This window comes from Peromyscus leucopus, chromosome 6 (genome assembly GCF_004664715.2).
Source record: "Peromyscus leucopus breed LL Stock chromosome 6, UCI_PerLeu_2.1, whole genome shotgun sequence".
Taxonomy (NCBI): Eukaryota; Metazoa; Chordata; class Mammalia; order Rodentia; family Cricetidae; genus Peromyscus; species Peromyscus leucopus.
In genome coordinates this window covers 110,275,660-110,292,825 of record NC_051068.1, presented here as the reverse complement: position 1 = coordinate 110,292,825, position 17,166 = coordinate 110,275,660, and the positions used below count along the sequence as shown (strand labels likewise).

Sequence of the window (17,166 nt, the reverse complement as noted above, 5' to 3'; positions counted from 1 at the left end):
CACTTGCCACAGAGTGTGCTTGGAGTCAGAGGACGAGCTGTGGGAGTTGTTTCTCTCCTCCCAAAATGTGGCTCCTGGGAATCAATCTCTGGTCACTGGGCTGGATTTGTCCACGAGCATCTCTACCTACTGAGCCATCTCCCAAGCCAAGGTGTCGCACTTGGTCCCCGATCAGCCCTGACTCTGTGGTTTGCCTCCAGAAGCCTTTCAGGTCAGCACAGCTGTCCCCTCTCTGGAGCACACGGCTCCTCTGTTTGGGGCAATGGAATTCTTCCCTTGCCATACTTTATTAACTGTCCCTATGAAGCAATTTCTCCTTTTATTAATAGCATATCCATTGCTTGGGTCCATTTTATCATGCCAACTTAAAATGATTCTCCTTCCTTTTTGTATACAAATTTTCTGCAGAAGTAGAAGTTTATAAAAAGGATGGGTATAACTAGAGTTTTCCTGCCTTGCCCAAAGTCAGGACAAATCTCTATCACCTGCCAGTCCCACAGCCGCTCAGACCCGACCAAGTAAACACAGAGACTTATATTGCTTACAAACTGTATGGCCATGGCAGGCTTCTTGCTAACTGTTCTTATAGCTTAAATTAATCCATTTCCATACATCTATACCTTGCCTTGTGGCTGGTGGCTTACCGGCGTCTTCACATGCTGCTGGTCGTGGCGGCGGCTGTCTCTCTGCCTCAGCCTTCTGCTTCCCAGAACTCTCCTCTCTCCTTGTCCCACCTACTTCCTGCCTGGCCACTGGCCAATCAGTGTTTTATTTATTGACCAATCAGAACAATTTGACATACAGACCATCCCACAGCATATGGCCGTGGTAGGCTTCTTGCTAACTGTTCTTATAGCTTAAATTAACCCATTTCCATACATCTATACCTTGCCACGTGGCTGGTGGCTTACCGGCGTCTTCACATACTTCTTGTCATGGCGGTGACTGGCAGTGTCTCCCTCTGTCTTCCTGTTCCCTCCTTTCTCATCTCTGTTAGTCCCACCTATACTTCCTGCCTGGCCACTGGCCAATCAGTGTTTTATTTATTGACCAATCAGAGCATTTGACATACAGACCATCCCACAGCAGATGGGAGAAAATATAACTCCTTTCCATGTATTAAAAATCTATCTCTGTCTGATGTAAATTGACAAAAGCAACCTCTTTTTAAAAAAAGATATATTTTTATTTTAAGTTATGCGTCTGAGTATGTGTCTGTTTTTTGCGTATGTGCACTTGAGTATTGGTACCACCCTAAGGCAAGGAGACTTTTGGTACTGGAGTTACAGGCAGTTTTGAGCTGCCTGATGTGGGTGCTGGGCATCGAACACAGATCCTCTGTAAGAGCAGGTCACCCTCCTAACCACTGAGCCATCTGTGCAGCCCAGCAATGTCTTCCCATTGCTTAGTCTGTGAAAGGCTAGTTCCCTTTGTCAGGCTTTCACATCCTCCATCGTCTTCATGAAAGGAAATCGACAGTTGTATGCAGCAGAAACCTTGTAAAGGAGTGAGGGATGTTCACACATGTCTGTTTATTCTTATGACATAGTTTGCTTTTCTTTCCCCAGTCACCAGAACCAATTCGGATCCTAGACCTAAGGGAGTGCTCAGCTGTTCAATTTGATTACTCACAGGAAAAAGTCAACTGTTTCTGGTAAGTTACTTTCATAAAGGAAATGTTTCTAAAAGTCTTTAAGCCAAGCAGTAAAAAGCTACCTGTCTTAACGTGTACATGTCTGGATCAGAGGGACGTGAACCTAACCCAAGGTTAGCGTGTTAGCGCCTCCAGTGCAGAGGACACACGCCTGGTCTACAGTGGCTTCCACAAAGAGGCAGGTTGGCTAGGTTCAGGCTGTTCACTACACAGCTAGAACACATTCAGTCATTCACGTCTCAACACAACTTCCTCCCTGGAGATTTTCCTCTCAAGTTTAATTATCCTTTAGCCAGCTCCAATGATGGTTGATCTGTATTGTTAGGGCAGTGTCTGGCTGACAGGTTTTGCTCTGATACAATCAGCGCACTATGAAACACTTCTGATACAGAAAGCATCTTGATAAAGGAAGGCATGTTTTCTTCTCTACCAACTTTTGTCTGAAAGTTTCTCAAACTTATCAAGACTGCAAGATGTCAACTTTTCTCTGTCTAACCTCAGAGCATTAAAAACTTGCCGGATTTTCTTCATCACTTCTTTTCCTGAACCAGTTGAAAGAAAGTTGCCAAGATACAGCATTCTGATCACATACCCCCTGAAAATAAAGACAGTATATATAGAACTTAATTTTGTTATTACACCTGAGAAAGTGAACAATGTACAGTATCGACCAGTGCTGGGCATCTTTTTAATACCTGCCCTATGATCTAGCAAACGTTTGTTTTTCTTGAGTAACAAGAACTTGAGAGGCAGGTGTACTGTGACAAGGTCTCACCCATGGTCTTTATCATCCTCTTAACTTTCCTCCAGCTGGCTCCTTCAGATCCAGGGGCCACTTTCGGCTCTCATGTTTTCACAGACATGACGAAAGATGTATCAGCCATGCCTGGCCCTTTGTCTCAGGAAAGCCAATGTTTCCCTGGAAACCTTGCCCTGTGAAGCTTCTGCATGACTCATTGGCTGCAACATAAATTACCACAACATCATCATAATCGTAACTGGCTTAAACTAATTAGAATTTATTGCCCGGGCTTCTGTTTACAAGAAGAAAGGGAAATTTGTGTGAATTTGTAGAGCAACTCACAATGTCTCCCCCAGGAGTATCAATGCCGAGTCCAGAAACGAGTTTAACACTTAGCATAGTGTACAATGTGTACAATGTCAGCATCCCTCCCTCTCCAGCCCTATCTACTCACCCACTCACCCACCCACAGGCCTGATAGCTACACGATGTGCCTGAATTTCAGCTCAAGGCAGGAGGATCAGGAATTCAAGGTCATTCTCCGCTACATAGCAAGTTTGAGGTCAGCCTAGCATACATGAAAAAAAAAATACAGATAGGAAAAAAATAGTACTTGTGTCTTGATTGTGAGGATAGAAAGAATAACCAAGATATGTTAGGGTTAACTTTATCGCTCAAATAATTTTGACTAAATAATCAGAGGCAGCAAAATGAAGACTTATCAAACATCTACCCAATCTTTTGTGCTGAAAGAAAGGTTCATTTTCTTTATGACAGAGATTAAGTCATGGGAAGAAATGGGTGAAATAGCGAACTGAGGTGTTTTTGGTCCCCTTTTCCTACGTAGTCTTTGTATCTCCTGGAGGAAGTGTTGCCCTCTTTAAAGCAGCCAGTACAACTGAGTTCTTTCAGCAAACCCTCTTATCTGCCTGGCTTGTCCTTTAAGCCACGGACAGGCTCTGGACCACTGTGGGGTTCGGCTGAATAGACTTATATTCCCCAGAAGGCATGCAGAACAAAGGAGGTGGGTGTGACCTGGACACACACTTCTTCTGTGAAATCTCCTGCGAGAATACAAATCTCGCCTGTAATAACACAAACCTAAAACTTCCTAGGCATTTCTGCCATTGCTACAGGAACTGCTCTGTGTGCACCGATTCTTCAAAGTCGTCCTGATAACTACGCGAGCCCTCATCAGTTCTTCTTCCCCTGGAGGCGCTCATGCTATTCAACCAGGATATTTGCAACTAGCCATACTGACGACTATCACCCGTTCTTTCTTTACTTTCACCAGCCTAGTGTTTCCATTCAGGACATTTTATCTCTGTGCAAAGACAGGAGTTGAAGCTGATGAGTGGATCAAAATACTGCGATGGAAGCTGGTGAGTTTTAAAAGTCCCCAGGTGTCTAGTCTTGATAACTAACATGTCGGTGGCGTCAGGTATACTGCAGTTGTCAGAGCAGGCCCTGGAATCAAAGGGAAGTCTGTTTGCATCTCTGTGGAATAATCTGTGCTTGCTTAAGGGGTACTAAAGGAAAGAGGAGGCTGTAAGAAGGAAGGGTGGCGTTGTCCTTGGACTTCAGCGTAGCCTTTAGTCGTAGCTGCTGGCAGTCTTCCTGCGAGGTGTGTTGGTCAGCCCCATTTTCTCTAGAAGAGAATATTGGGATTGGAAGGTCTCAGAGAGGGACGTTGACATATGCTTCAACTTGGAAAGCCTTTCAGTTGTCAAGGAGGGAGCTTGGGGAGGACCTTGGTTCTCAGTGTAAACTGCACATTGTGTATCAAGCACCAAAGGCGTTTTTTATTCCTGCTATGTACTTCCCAAAGGGAAGACAGTTAAAATAATTCACCAATCCTTACATTTTTCACCACGTACATTATAGAGTTGATAGCCAAGTACAAGTTTTCTAAAATTTCCTGTAAGTGTAATTAATATGTTGGCAGAATTTTTCATTGGGATCACTGGTCTGTTCTGTCTTGCCAGCTGGCTCCCAAATAACCACACAGAGACTAAAGTGCTCGGCTGCTATGGCTTAGGCTTGTTGCTAACTAGCTCTTACATCTTAAATTAGCCCATACTTCTTATCTACACTCTATCACATGGTGGTACCTTTTTTGGCACTGCATGTTCATCTCACACTTCCGCTGTGTCTGGCTGGTGACTCCGCCTCCTTCTTCCCCGCCTAGCTTCTACCTGCCTAGCTATTGGTTGTTTAGCCCTTTATTAAGCCATCAGAGTGACAAATCCTCACAGTGTACAAAAGGATTATTCCATGGTAGTGAGATTATATGTTAGTCTGGTTTTTATTTCTTTCATGAAATGCATGAGGCAAGCTACTTATGAAATAAAAGGAGGTTCACAGTGCTCGAGGTTCAAGGGCACAGCACTCACATCAGCTCAGCTTCTGAGGAAGACCTTGGGAACATGAAGACAGGGATATGTGGAGGACGGGAACCTCACACTTCCAAACAGGAAGCCAGAGATCAAGTGGGGTTGAGGGGGCGTGGGTCAAGCTCAAACTTCTAGAACTCTCTCCAGGGCAGTACTCCCTTCCAGTGGCAGTGTGCCAGCAACATAAGGACCTCCTAGTGAGTCCTTTCTTTTAAAGGCTTGATCCTATCAATCCACCACCCTTGGGAACAAGCCTTTACATACTTACTATCTTGAAACCTATGGTGTATTCAAAGGCAAAGCACCTTTTTCTTAATCAATGTGGTGTGTGTGTGTGTGTGTGTGTGTGTGTGTGTGTGTGTGTGTGTGTGTGGTTATTGTATCTATAGGTCTGAAAATGGATATCCTTAAAGCCAGACTTATAGCTCAGTGATAGGAACAGTCCTCCCTGGTGTGTGTGTGTGGGGCGGGGGCAGCTGTGAACACTGCTGAGCATCCATGTGTTTTGGTTTTTGTCTTTTTGGTTTGAAATCCAAGTTAATACAGTGCCCATTTTGAGACTGCTTCTGTGCTGATTCTGAGTGAGGAATGCTTTGTCATGGCCAACCTGGGCTGAAAATGACTCCATTTCTAATTCCATGTATTTTGTTATTATAAGAATGACACATAATTATTATAGAAAATTTAAATTTAAAAGTAGTTCAAATGTATATTTTCAGACTTCTCCCTGGCCGACTGGGTCTTTAAGAACAGTATATTATCAGCATCTTTCAAAGTTCACAACTGTAGACCTGAATCTTCCTTTCGATTAGACTGTGCTGTGTCTGCGCTTTCCTGGGAAAGTATCAGATCGATTCCCAAAGTGCAACATTGTAGCAGCCATTCCACTATGTCTGCAGCGAAAATTAAAAACAAACATTAGGCAGGGAGGCATGTCTACCAGCACTCAGGAGGCAGAGGCAGGCAGATCTCTGTGAGTTCAAGGCCAGCCTGGTCTACAGAGCAAGATCCAGGACAGGCACCAAAACTACACAGAGAAAACCCTGTCTCGAAAATCCAAACTAACCAGCCAACCAACCAACCAACCAACCAACCAACCAACCAAACCAACATTAAAACTTGGTAGAGGTGTGGTAATTTATAGCAGCATGTCTCCTGTGGGAGCCCGTTCTGGGGTTCCTCGTGGCTTTACCCAGCAGGTCCGCATAGAGGATGATCAGGACCACGGGCCTGAGTGCAGGTGTCTGAGATGGCCTGCACTTGGCTGTGCTGGGGGAGGAGGTCTTTTGCTCCACCCCTTGGCGTCCCTATAAAAACCCTGGACCAGAGACAGTCCGGGCCCATTGGAATAGGTTCCAGGCCCTCTCGAGGCTATCCTTTATTTTCTATCTGTTTATCTCCACAAGATTCTCCGCTATAAATCCTTCTATCTAATATTTCCTGCTGCTCGCACTCAAGAAAACTCTGGGAAGCTGTGGGGGTGGTGGGTAAACGCCCCACAGAATGGCGCCGTGAACAGGGACTAAAGAAAAAAAGGACTAAAAAAAAGGACTAAAGAAAAAAGGGACTAAAGAAAAAAAGGACTAAAGAAAAAAAGGGACTAAAGAAAAAGGAAAAAGGGACTAAAGAAAAAAAGGGACAAAAAAGGGGGGACTAAAGACAAATGAACAGGGACTTAAGACAAAGTAATAGGGACTAAAGATAAAGGAAAACAATAGTTTTAATACAGAGTTTTTGGTGAAAGTGCTGAGTCAGCCCTGCCAGTGGAAAGGCATGCCGGTGTTATGAAAAAAAAAAATATATTTTATATATATTTTTTGGTGAGGCAGGGGTTTTATCCTCGAGAGAAAAGGAAAGCGGACTGGAAGGATGTCCGATGCTGCAGCGAAATTCTCTTCTGTCAAAATTTTCTATCTTCTATCCCTTTCTCAATTTCTATCTGTGAAAAATAAGTATAAGGTATAGGGTAGTAATATAGTTTAGGAAAAACTTAGAAGTGTAAGATTGTGTAGGAAAAATAAGTAAGGCAACTAGACAGAAAAACTCTTCAATTTTCTAACTTTGGGGGCTTTGAAAGCAAACTGGGGGAAAAAATCTTTCTTTGGGCTTTACGGGTAGTAAAAAAGCTCTTCTCTGAGCTTATGGGGAAGAAAAAGTTTCCTATGGAAGCTTTTGACCTGGGGACAGCTGAAATGCCAAATCCAAGCCGCAGGAGAAAGTATTTTCTCCCTGAGGCAAAAATGGGGGTGTAAGAAGTCAAAGTTTAAAGTTGGGAAGTTTTGGGAAAAGTTGGTCTTTCTCCTGGGGGAAAAAATCTTTCTCTTAAACTGTAAAGCTTTCTTGGAAAATTTGGGGGGAAAATCTCTCTAAAGCCTTAATCTTTCTCAAAAGCTCTTAAACTTAAAAACTAAATTGTCCTTCTGTGAGAGACAAAAATTAGAATCACCTGAAGATATTAGTATGGGGACCACCTGTGATTAGCTCTAAGGGAAAACAACAAACTTAAGACAGCAAAACCTCTAAGTTCTTTCAAGCTTTAAAAATCCTCCCTGCATTGCAGGAGGCTGGAACAAGTTTCTAAAAACCTCTTCTAAGCTCTGTCTCTTCAAGCTAGTAAAAGACAGTGGGTCAGAGTACCCTGAGGGAAACGCTTGGGGAGAGCAAGGGTGAAGAGCTACAGAGAGCCCAAAGGCAGGAAACTTTACCTGAGAAAAGCAAAAAAGCCAAGCTTTTCAGTTACAGCCAAGCTGAGGCATCAAGGGTTTTGTTTGAGTGAGCATTTCAGAATGAAAAGGTGCTCCTAATCGTCCTATTGCAAAGATCCCCTGAAGCAATGCAAACTGTTAGCATTGTATCCTCGCTTCTGACCAAAAACCCAGAGGCGACTGGCCAGCATCTCTGAGTTGGAGTGCATTTCGGGATACTAGGGTTCCTGCAGTTGTAAACTTCCTGGAGCACAGAGCTGAGGCAGGAAGGTGCAGGACCCAGGGGAAGATTGCTAATGAACAAACAAAGCTAAAGCCGGTGGGAAGGCACAGTTATCTGCTTTCCTACAAGTCCCGGGTTGATAGGTCCACAGCTGCAAAAAGAAATCTGAGAAAAGCTTTCCTATCAGAGAAAGGACCTTTCTGGGAAAACAGTAAAGCTGAACTGTGTCTGAAGCAGTCGTGCTGCTGAGTCAGAACGCTGTCTGGGGAAAGAGCCCAGCCAGGGCAGAACAGAACTATCCAGGAGTAAAGCTTTCTTTTCTGTCAGAGAAAGCATCTCTTTGAGAAAAGCTTTGTTTCAACTGACTCCCTGAGATGAGGGAGTGTAGCCCTGAGGGGTGATTGCCTCTGGCATAAGCTCTGTCCTTGAGCACCCAGACAAGCAAACGCAACCCACTGGGGGACTGGGCCAGGTGAAGGCCTGATGAGGCAAAACACCTGTCCTAATGGGAGTTTAGAGATGGCAAAAACCTCCCTTGTTAGATTTTCAGTCTGTACGCAAACCACACAGACCCCGAAAACAAACGGACAAAAAGCCCCTACCTTCAGTAGCAGGGAAAGCCGCCACTGTAGTGTCGGAAACTGTTTCTGGGGTAGAGGGGATAAACTGAGACCAAACTGGGAACTGTCTGGGAGAAAGACTCTGAAGAAACAGAGAAGGGACATAATCCTCCCCAGAAAATGCATGACCTGACAAAGCTGCTAGAATTTGAGGCAGATTCGGGGGAGAAAAAAAGCCCTACCTCCAAAGGCAGCTAGCAGAGGTACAGAGCCGCAGACAGATACCTGAAGCTCTGCATCTGGGGGGGAAGGAACAAGCAAAATGAGAATAAGATCAGTGGGAGAAAATCTCTGAAGGAGCTATGGAAAAGCTATGTTGTAAATGATCTTGTTTTTCACTGACTGGCTAACAACACAAGCCCCGAGGAAAGTTGCTATCAGAAATGCCAGCCTCAATGCGGCTAACGAGGCAGGTGTGGTTCTGATTCGGGGGCCAGTGTCTGATGAAGTTGAAACACCTGTTAAAGCCAGCTGAGGAGAGAATAGAAATCTCCCAATGTGCCATAGCTGAAAATGTAAAATGCTTGTTCAAATCTCCCGTTGCAAAAGCAAAAACTTTGTTCAAACCTCCCAGGCAAGAATTTGTAAGCAAGTCTGGTAAAAGAGAACCAGTTGACTCTCAAACCCAATAAGAAATATGGGAAATGATATAAGGGACTGATATAAGGGACTGATATTATTATGGACTGATATAAGGGAAATGCATTCTGGGAAAGGTAGTTTTTCCGCTAAAGATGGCGACATTGCCCTGAAACACTTTTGTCAGCTCAAAATACTTTCATGGTAAACTTAAAATACAGCTTTTAAAAGAATAAGGAGGAAAATTGTTTAAGAGTTTAAGTGTCAGTTCCAATGAAAAATTGAAAGGATACGGAACTAGGTGCTTCGCGGTTTGGGGCTCCCTTGGTAAAATGCCTTATTTACCCTAATAGCTGTGCAAAGTTTTTACGGTAGTTGGATGACAAAAAGCTACCTATAAGAGCAAACAAGTCACTTTAAAATCCTTAAAATACCACCTAATAGCTGTGCAGTTTTGGCGAAGAGCTTTACAGAAGCTAAATACGGTAATTTCACCCTCAGCGTGAAGTGAAGTTTTTCAGTAGAACAAACCAAAAGTACTGCTGTGATAGAAACGTTTGTTTGAGTTGAAGTTCTTAGGGGAGCTATTATGAATTTGGGTGAAGGGACAGCCTCTAGTTAAAAACCGTTTACGCTGACAGTGCATCTCTGCCGGTTCGAAAAGGCCCACTCACAACTTTGGGGTGTGGCTTTGTCCTGAGAATGTTACAATCCCCTAGCAACAAGTATCACAACTCTATAATGACAACACTCACTAAATCCCAGTGCTTTATAACAAAGCTAACTATAAACTGTAAACTTTAGAAATGATGTACGTACTTCCTGTCTAGTTAAGAGAATCTTTCTGATAGAGATGGTGATAATAATTAAGAGTAAGAAGTAGAAAGACGAAAATAAGATATGTGAGTTTGTAAAAATTCTGTCTTGTTAGATCTGTGTTAAGAAATCTTTAGGTGTTTGCTAAGTTAGATATATGCTAATGGTAGCCTATATAAGTTTGTAAAATAGATCTATAGAGTTCCTTTAAGAATATAAGCTTGTAAGAAGTATCTAAGGTAGTCTTAAGACATGTAGTAATAAGCTTGTAAGATGCTAGTTGTAAATGTAAGTTTAAATAAGAAATAAGATGGAATGAATATAAGTATATAAGAATTAATAAGAAATATATTTGCTAAAGTAGTTCTATAGTTTCCTTAAAGTATAAATAAGTAGATGTTAATATGTTATATATGAGTTTGTAAAAATGTGTAATGTTGAGTGAGTTTATGCTTAAGCACATGTTATGTGGGTTTGTAAAGTGTAAATGTTAAGTGTGAGTCTATCTTAATGTATATGGTGAAAACACCTGAGACACAGAGTAGTGTCCTAGTAGACTGCAAAGTAGGCAGTCTGAATGGTTTCAAAAGCTCCAGAAGCCGCTAAGAAGCTAAGAATGGCGGACGCCAGAACCAGCACAAGGCATCCGCGGCTGGGATCCGTGGAATATCAAAGCAGCACAGAAAAACCTGAGCTAACAGCAAAAATGGTGCGGTTTAAAGTATTACTATAACTAAAAAGGTCTGTCTGTGAGAACAAAAGTTGCAGAGACGCTTGTTTGAACAAAAATTATTAACTGCAAAAAGTTTTGGTTGAAAAACGTCTCTTCATATTTGGAAGTGAAAGCCTGATACCAGAATTTTTCTTGTTTGAACTTTTTGAACTTAAAATGAGATAAAATTACAAAAACATTTTGGTTATGGATTTCTTCAAATTTGGAAGGCTAGTACCAATATTTATCATTTGAATTTTGGTACTTAAATGAAATAACAATAGAGATTTCATTGCAATGGGACAATTTTGAGCTTACTTATAGTAATGACCTAGGAATGTTTTCTGGAATTGGGTTAAAAATGGAACTGTTTAAATGAAGAAATGTATTTCTACTTAGAATCAAGATGCAATTTTGTGTATGCATATATGCTTTATTAACTGGTGATTTATGAATTGTTTTGTGGAACTGTTTATGTAAAAATGGAATTACTTATGGAACTGGTTTTGTGTTACAAATGGAACTGTTTAAACAGAAAAGTTTGGGTTTTCTAACTAGGTTTGAGATTTTGCTTAAAATTATAAAGAAAAGGGAGAGTTAATATTCCTTAGTCTATTTAATATTGTTGTTTGAGTGGATTAATGTCATGTTTTGTTAGTAAGAAATGCAAATGGGGTATACTAAGAGACTACTTTTAAAGTGTGTAAAGAGTTTTATTAAGAAACTGCTTTTGGATGTTTTGCTAAGTTTTCAAAGTGTTAATGGTTAGATCGAAAATATTGCTTTTCAATATGGGTTTGTAGGAATTGTATAAGTTTGGGTTCCTCTAACTAGGTTTGAGTTTTTGTTTAAAAATTATAAAGAAAAGGAGGAGCTATGAGATTGAATTATGTTCGCAGAAACCTATTGATATTAATGCACCCTGGTTTGTGGAGTTGAGGAAATGTTTAAGTTGATGTGAATACATCGAAGTTTTTCCTATGTTCTGTTAACAAGAATCAAATGACTGAGTTAAAGTTGTAAGACGGAGAAAATTGTTAACTATATATAGCACCATATATGCTAATTCTAATGGTTCTGTTAAGAGTTTGCTTTGAGTTGTAAGATTGAGAGAATTGTGACTATGTATAGCAATATTTATGTTAACCTGTTAATGGTAATGATGAAGCTAAGGGATTCTTTAAGTTTGTAGTCGCCTTAAGAGTTTTTGGTTTAGAAAGGGCTTGAGGCAGCTAAGACTGCTGTGGTCACCTTGGACCTAATTCAAAAGAGAAATGCCATTTATATCATCCTCTACTCCCATACTGGGAGGTGTAACAGCTATGGAGATTGCTGTAAGCCATTAATAGTTATTTTTTTATATATTAAGAAGGGGGACCTGTGGGAGCCCGTTCTGGGGTTCCTCGTGGCTTTACCCAGCAGGTCCGAATAGAGGATGATCAGGACCACGGGCCTGAGTGCAGGTGTCTGAGATGGCCTGCACTTGGCTGTGCTGGGGGAGGAGGTCTTTTGCTCCACCCCTTGGCGTCTCTATAAAAACCCTGGACCAGAGACAGTCCGGGCCCGTTGGAATAGGTTCCAGGCCCTCTCGAGGCTATCCTTTATTTTCTATCTGTTTATCTCCACAAGATTCTCCGCTATAAATCCTTCTATCTAATATTTCCTGCTGCTCGCACTCAAGAAAACTCTGGGAAGCTGTGGGGGTGGTGGGTAAACGCCCCACAGTCTCCTTTACTGCTCAGCATGTCTTCCTTACTATTTCAGAGTCAGTATCTCAGAATGACTCAGTAATAGATGTATCTATGTTCTATGAATAAGAGAAGTACCTATGTTCTATTATAGTCAAAACTAAGAAAACAGCTGGACCAAGGAGAAGACACTGTGCGATCTCGGTCATTCATCTTCAAATAGAACTTTCTTGGCTCGGGCAAGGTGGAATGTCCCAGGTGCTCTGATCTGCGGCAGGCTTCAGAGGAAAGGTCATTAAAGGATTTCCTCGGAAAACAAACACAAAGTAGACCGTGGTGGGGAGCTGAATGTGGTTTGCTGATTCATGGCTGACAGCTGGCAGGACCAGCCATCTGCTCAAGACGGTGGAAGCAGCGCCCGCCCGCCCGGCTGATGGAAACTGCCTACCTCCCACTTCCGGGTGGGGCCGCTCTCAGAACCCGGTGCAGGATGAAGTTTGCGTGCTCTCACCAGGCTCAGGCTTGGTGGCTTCAGCTGCCTGGCGTCCTGCCTCAAGTCACTGTCCGCACAACTTGACTTAAACAGCAGGATGTTGGGGTCTCTGGCTGCTCCTCTAGGAAGCGAATTAAGACAATAAACACCCAGGACTTCCAAAGGAGGGGCCGGTTTGGCTTTGTTTATATACAAAAACCACAGATAGGGCTGGAGAGGTGGCCCAGCCATTAGAAGTGCGTCTGCTTTTGCAGAGAACCTGAGTTCAGTTTCTAGGATCCCAGACCAAGTGGCTCACGAACACCTCTACCTCCAGCTTCAGAAGGAACAGATGCCCCTGATGACCTTGGGCACCTGCACACAGGTACGCATACTCACACACACGCACATAATGAAAAAGATCATTTAAAAAGTTTTCAAGCCGGGCGGTGGTGGCACACGCCTTTCATCCCAGCACTCGGGAGGCAGAGGCAGGCGGATCTCTGTGAGTTCGAGGCCAGCCTGGTCTACAGAGTGAGTTCCAGGAAAGGCACAAAACTACAGAGAAAACCTGTCTCAAAACAAACAAACAAACAAACAAAAAGTTTTCAAAACTAAAACTTAAAAAATGTTCATCATATTTATTTTTCCTTTCAAAAGGCTTAGAAATGAGGCTGGTGAGGTGGCTTAGTAAGCCGTCTTAGCATTTGCCACGCCACACTCGACAACCTGAGTGGGATCCCCAAAACTCTCATAGACGTGGAAGCAGAGAACCAGCTCCACAAAGCTGTTCTCTGACCTCTACGTGCATGTCAGCATATGTGCCCCACGTCATACATATACACACAATAAGTGCTTTTTAAAAGCTTACAAATCCAGTGCATCCTTTACTTCTAATGATAAACTGTAAGAACTACATGTCTTGTGGGTAACTAGTCAGGAAAAAAGTAAATTAATGTCTAATAAAGGGTGAGGATGTTTTAAACAGCAAGAAGATGCACATTGGAGAAGGATGATAAACAGTGGGTGACCTTTAGTTTAATGGTTATCATTGCAAATATAACACACTTATAAGCACTAAGTTATCTTTAACTGCCATTTTTTCACATTAGTTGAGACTTCTCTATAAAGGGTGCCCTCCGTCTCTCTCCAGATCAGCTGTATGAGAGGAGCCCTGGGAAGCACCCCAAGGCTACTAAAGGGCATCTGCTGTCACATAACCGTTGCAAACAGCAATACGAGGATTGAATTGGAATGACATGCTCGTGTTCAGAGGTCATGAATAGATTCAAACTTCTATTATCATTGCTGATGTGGCTTTTAAAGATGGAAGTTAGAAGGGACACAAACGGGCGACGTGCCGAGAACTGGTGCTGGGCTGCTGGAAGAACTGTTCTTGCAGTAGAAGGAGACAGTGGTTAGCACTTTCGTCAATGTGACCAAGATACCTGAGCAAACAGTTTACACGAGTGATTTACTTTACTTCATGGCTCTAGATGTTTCAGCTCACTGTGCTCAGGGTATGGTACAGCTGCTCACATCATAGCAGGCAGGAAGCAGAGCAGGGCAGTAACAGGAAAGAGAGGAGGCAAGATGGAGACTCCATATGCCATTCTGAGTGGCATACTTCCAACCAGGCCCCATCTTCCACATTCTGCCACGTCCTAGCAGCCTGTTCAAATTCTGACCCATTTGGATGAAATAAATGGATTACACCTGTCATTAGGTCAGCCCCTCCCCTCCAGAATGCCTTCAAGGACATTCCCACAAGGTATATTTGGCATTTCTCAAGTTGGTGTCAAGATTCATTCGTAGTACCTCGTTAAATTTTTTTTTCTGTTGTTTCAACAGCTGAGACTCAGAAATTGTTTTTTCAAGAGGGTTTTTGGAGCCAGGTTGTGGATCAGTGGTAGACTCCTTACTGCAAGAAGGGGCATTTAATTTGTTATGTTTGTGTTCTATGGAATAAAGCAGTGTCCAGATAAAACGTACTGTCAAGTTTGTAAGTACGGAGTAACAATGGCCTTTCCTTGAGAGCTATGGTTTCGTTTCCTTAGAAACAAGTCTCTTCACATGTTAAATATTCTTTTTACCTTCTGTAAAATTTTATTTATATCCTTTGGCTCTGTTTATTAAATAAAAAGTGCATGATTTTGTTGTACTTGTCTAATTTTGTTCTCATAACATTTTTATTGCTTTCGGAGTAGAGTAAGGTAGAAAAGAGCAATCAGCAGCCACTGATACATTAGTGATCCACTCAAGGCACTGCTTACGCTGCCTCTTTGCCAAGCTCGACTTCACCTGCCCACCTGGAACAGGGTGACCTGGAGAAACAGCTGAACCAATGGGTGGTTGCCCTTAACAACATGCTGACTGCCACCAGAAGCGTCTGTAAACTCTTGCTTGGCCACCCACCTTGTGGTTTAGAGTGGAAAATGGGAATATAAGCTGCACCCAGGATGGAAGCCTTCCAGGAGCTGGCCTGGCCGTGGTCCACCTGTGATGTTGCCTCTCTTCCACTCACATTACTGTGGGAGCGCTTTCTCCAGAAAGATTCCCACACACTTTTAAAACTCAGATACAACTGATTAATATCATAAATAGCAATGATACTTCAATTAGAGCAGGAGGCACACAAGACTGGAAGCTTAGGAAACATCCGAATTCCTCAGGGATTTAGTTGAATATGGAAAAGGCAATAAATACATACATGACCATATATAGTAGCCAATACTGTGAGGGGTCTGCAAAGCAGTGTAGGAGAGTGGGCAGGGCATTAGACCATGTCAGAGGGAACTGAAATGGGGGAACTACGACACACCCCCACTTGCCTAGGACCAGGTCACAGGCTTTGTCTGCTTTTGGTTGTTTGGGGAGACCATCATGCTTTTACCTCCAGAGAAGAACCCGGTGGGGGGGTCTCTTAGCTAGTTCCCCAAATCCAAAATACCAGAAGGGAGGGTGTTATGTGTAGATAGCAGATCAGAGCAGGGGAATGGGGGAGAAAGGTGAGTGAAGCATGTCTCTCCAAGTTCCCCTAAAAAAGACACAGCCAAATGTTAGCAGTTGTCAAGATTCCTTCTGGGGACATCTTATTCCACATATTTGTATTGGGTAGCCATTCCAGCTTGGATCTGGAAGTTCCAACCCCCATTGAGACTCTGGCAACTGTCACCCTACCAGCGGGCGAGGGAGCGCCGGGGACCCGAGAGCTGATGGCCAGCGCTCTCTCTGGCGCTCTCTCGGTGCCCGGAAGCTGACCGGTGCAGTTTGACTGTACAGAGCTCCGGAGAACACCGCTGGACTGCGTTACACCTTCCCCAGACCCTGCGACCTACCCATTACTTAATTTGTGAGTTACACCATTAAATAAATATCCTTTTAACTACGTGGAGTGGCCAAAATAATTTCTCCAATACATATTCCTACTAGGACAGTAAACTCTCCCCTTGGCAAAGGAAGACTAGTGTAGCTGGAGAAGCTGCCCCCTGCTTCAGAGGCCCTGGGTATCAGAACACTGTGAGGTGTGTGTCCCATCACAACCCCCCCACACGCTCCACCCCCTTTTCCTGCTCACGCCTACTCAGGTGTCATGCAGCAGCGCATTAGCCTCCCCGACTCTGAAGATGTGCGCCTGCTCAGGCAGAGAGAACATGAAGACTGTGGTAGAGGACATAAGACCCTCCTGGCCCATCCTTCCACACTTCAGACCGTCACCAAGGAACTCATACAGTGGAGGGCCAGGGTGGAGCCAAGCTTGGAGCTGTCTAGCCATGACTTCAAGCAGAGTTGCTCACCCCCTGTGCTGGAGGACCAGTTTTCCTTTTTGACACATTTCTGACCTATCATAGACAGTGATTCTGGAAAAGTCATTAAAAATGACTTAAGGGGGCTGGAGAGGACCAGAGAGAGGTTCCTAGCACCCACATCAGGGAGTTCACAACCATTTGTAAACTCCAATGCTTCTTCTGGCCTCTACAGGCACCCATACACATACCTAGCCCCCCCTCCACATAACACATAAATAATAAAATGAAGTGAAATTATAAATCCCACTTTAAATATCAGATTCAGCAGACATCAGATTAGTGTAGTTTTTTTATTTGTTTTTTTTTTTTTTGGTGCTAGGGAGAGGCAAGTTTTTAAGTGCCAATTTCTGTATTTTCTAGCAGTATAGAACAGCCTGGGCTGTGGGCCACGTTCTGAGTAGCACAGGTACAGCTGTCTGGCAGGCAAAAGAGGGAGAGCCCAGTTGGGAAGGAATCTATATGAGGCTAGCAGGCTTTGGGATGCAAGTGTTTAGTTAACAGAGTCTGGGGAGGACTCATCCAATCAGCTGAAAAATCTCTACAGCAGGAGGAAAAAGCCCTGAGGGGAGATGGTCTCCATCTCCGGGCACACCCCAGAGTTGCACTTCCCAGCTTCTTGCGCCAGTTCCTTATAATGAACACACATACACATAAACCCCACAGATCCGCTTGAGGACTTTCTCCCCAAGCAGCCTCATTTTATTTTGTTGCTTGAAGTATTTTAAATTTTTACTTATTGTTATTGTGTATGAG

The 17,166-nt window shown here is 43.3% G+C and overlaps 1 protein-coding gene across 1 annotated transcript in view; it reads left to right on the top strand.

Moving 5' to 3' along the window:
• Dapp1 (dual adaptor of phosphotyrosine and 3-phosphoinositides 1) overlaps window positions 1-13,046 on the top strand; it is a 55,982-nt gene extending 42,936 nt beyond the window's left edge. Inside the window, 3 exon segments of the mRNA XM_028857608.2 lie at window positions 1,569-1,654; window positions 3,691-3,778; window positions 12,287-13,046. Of these exon segments, the coding sequence (XP_028713441.1) occupies window positions 1,569-1,654; window positions 3,691-3,778; window positions 12,287-12,355 (243 nt within the window). The 3' untranslated portion in view covers window positions 12,356-13,046.
• The last annotated feature ends 4,120 nt before the right edge of the window (window positions 13,047-17,166 follow it).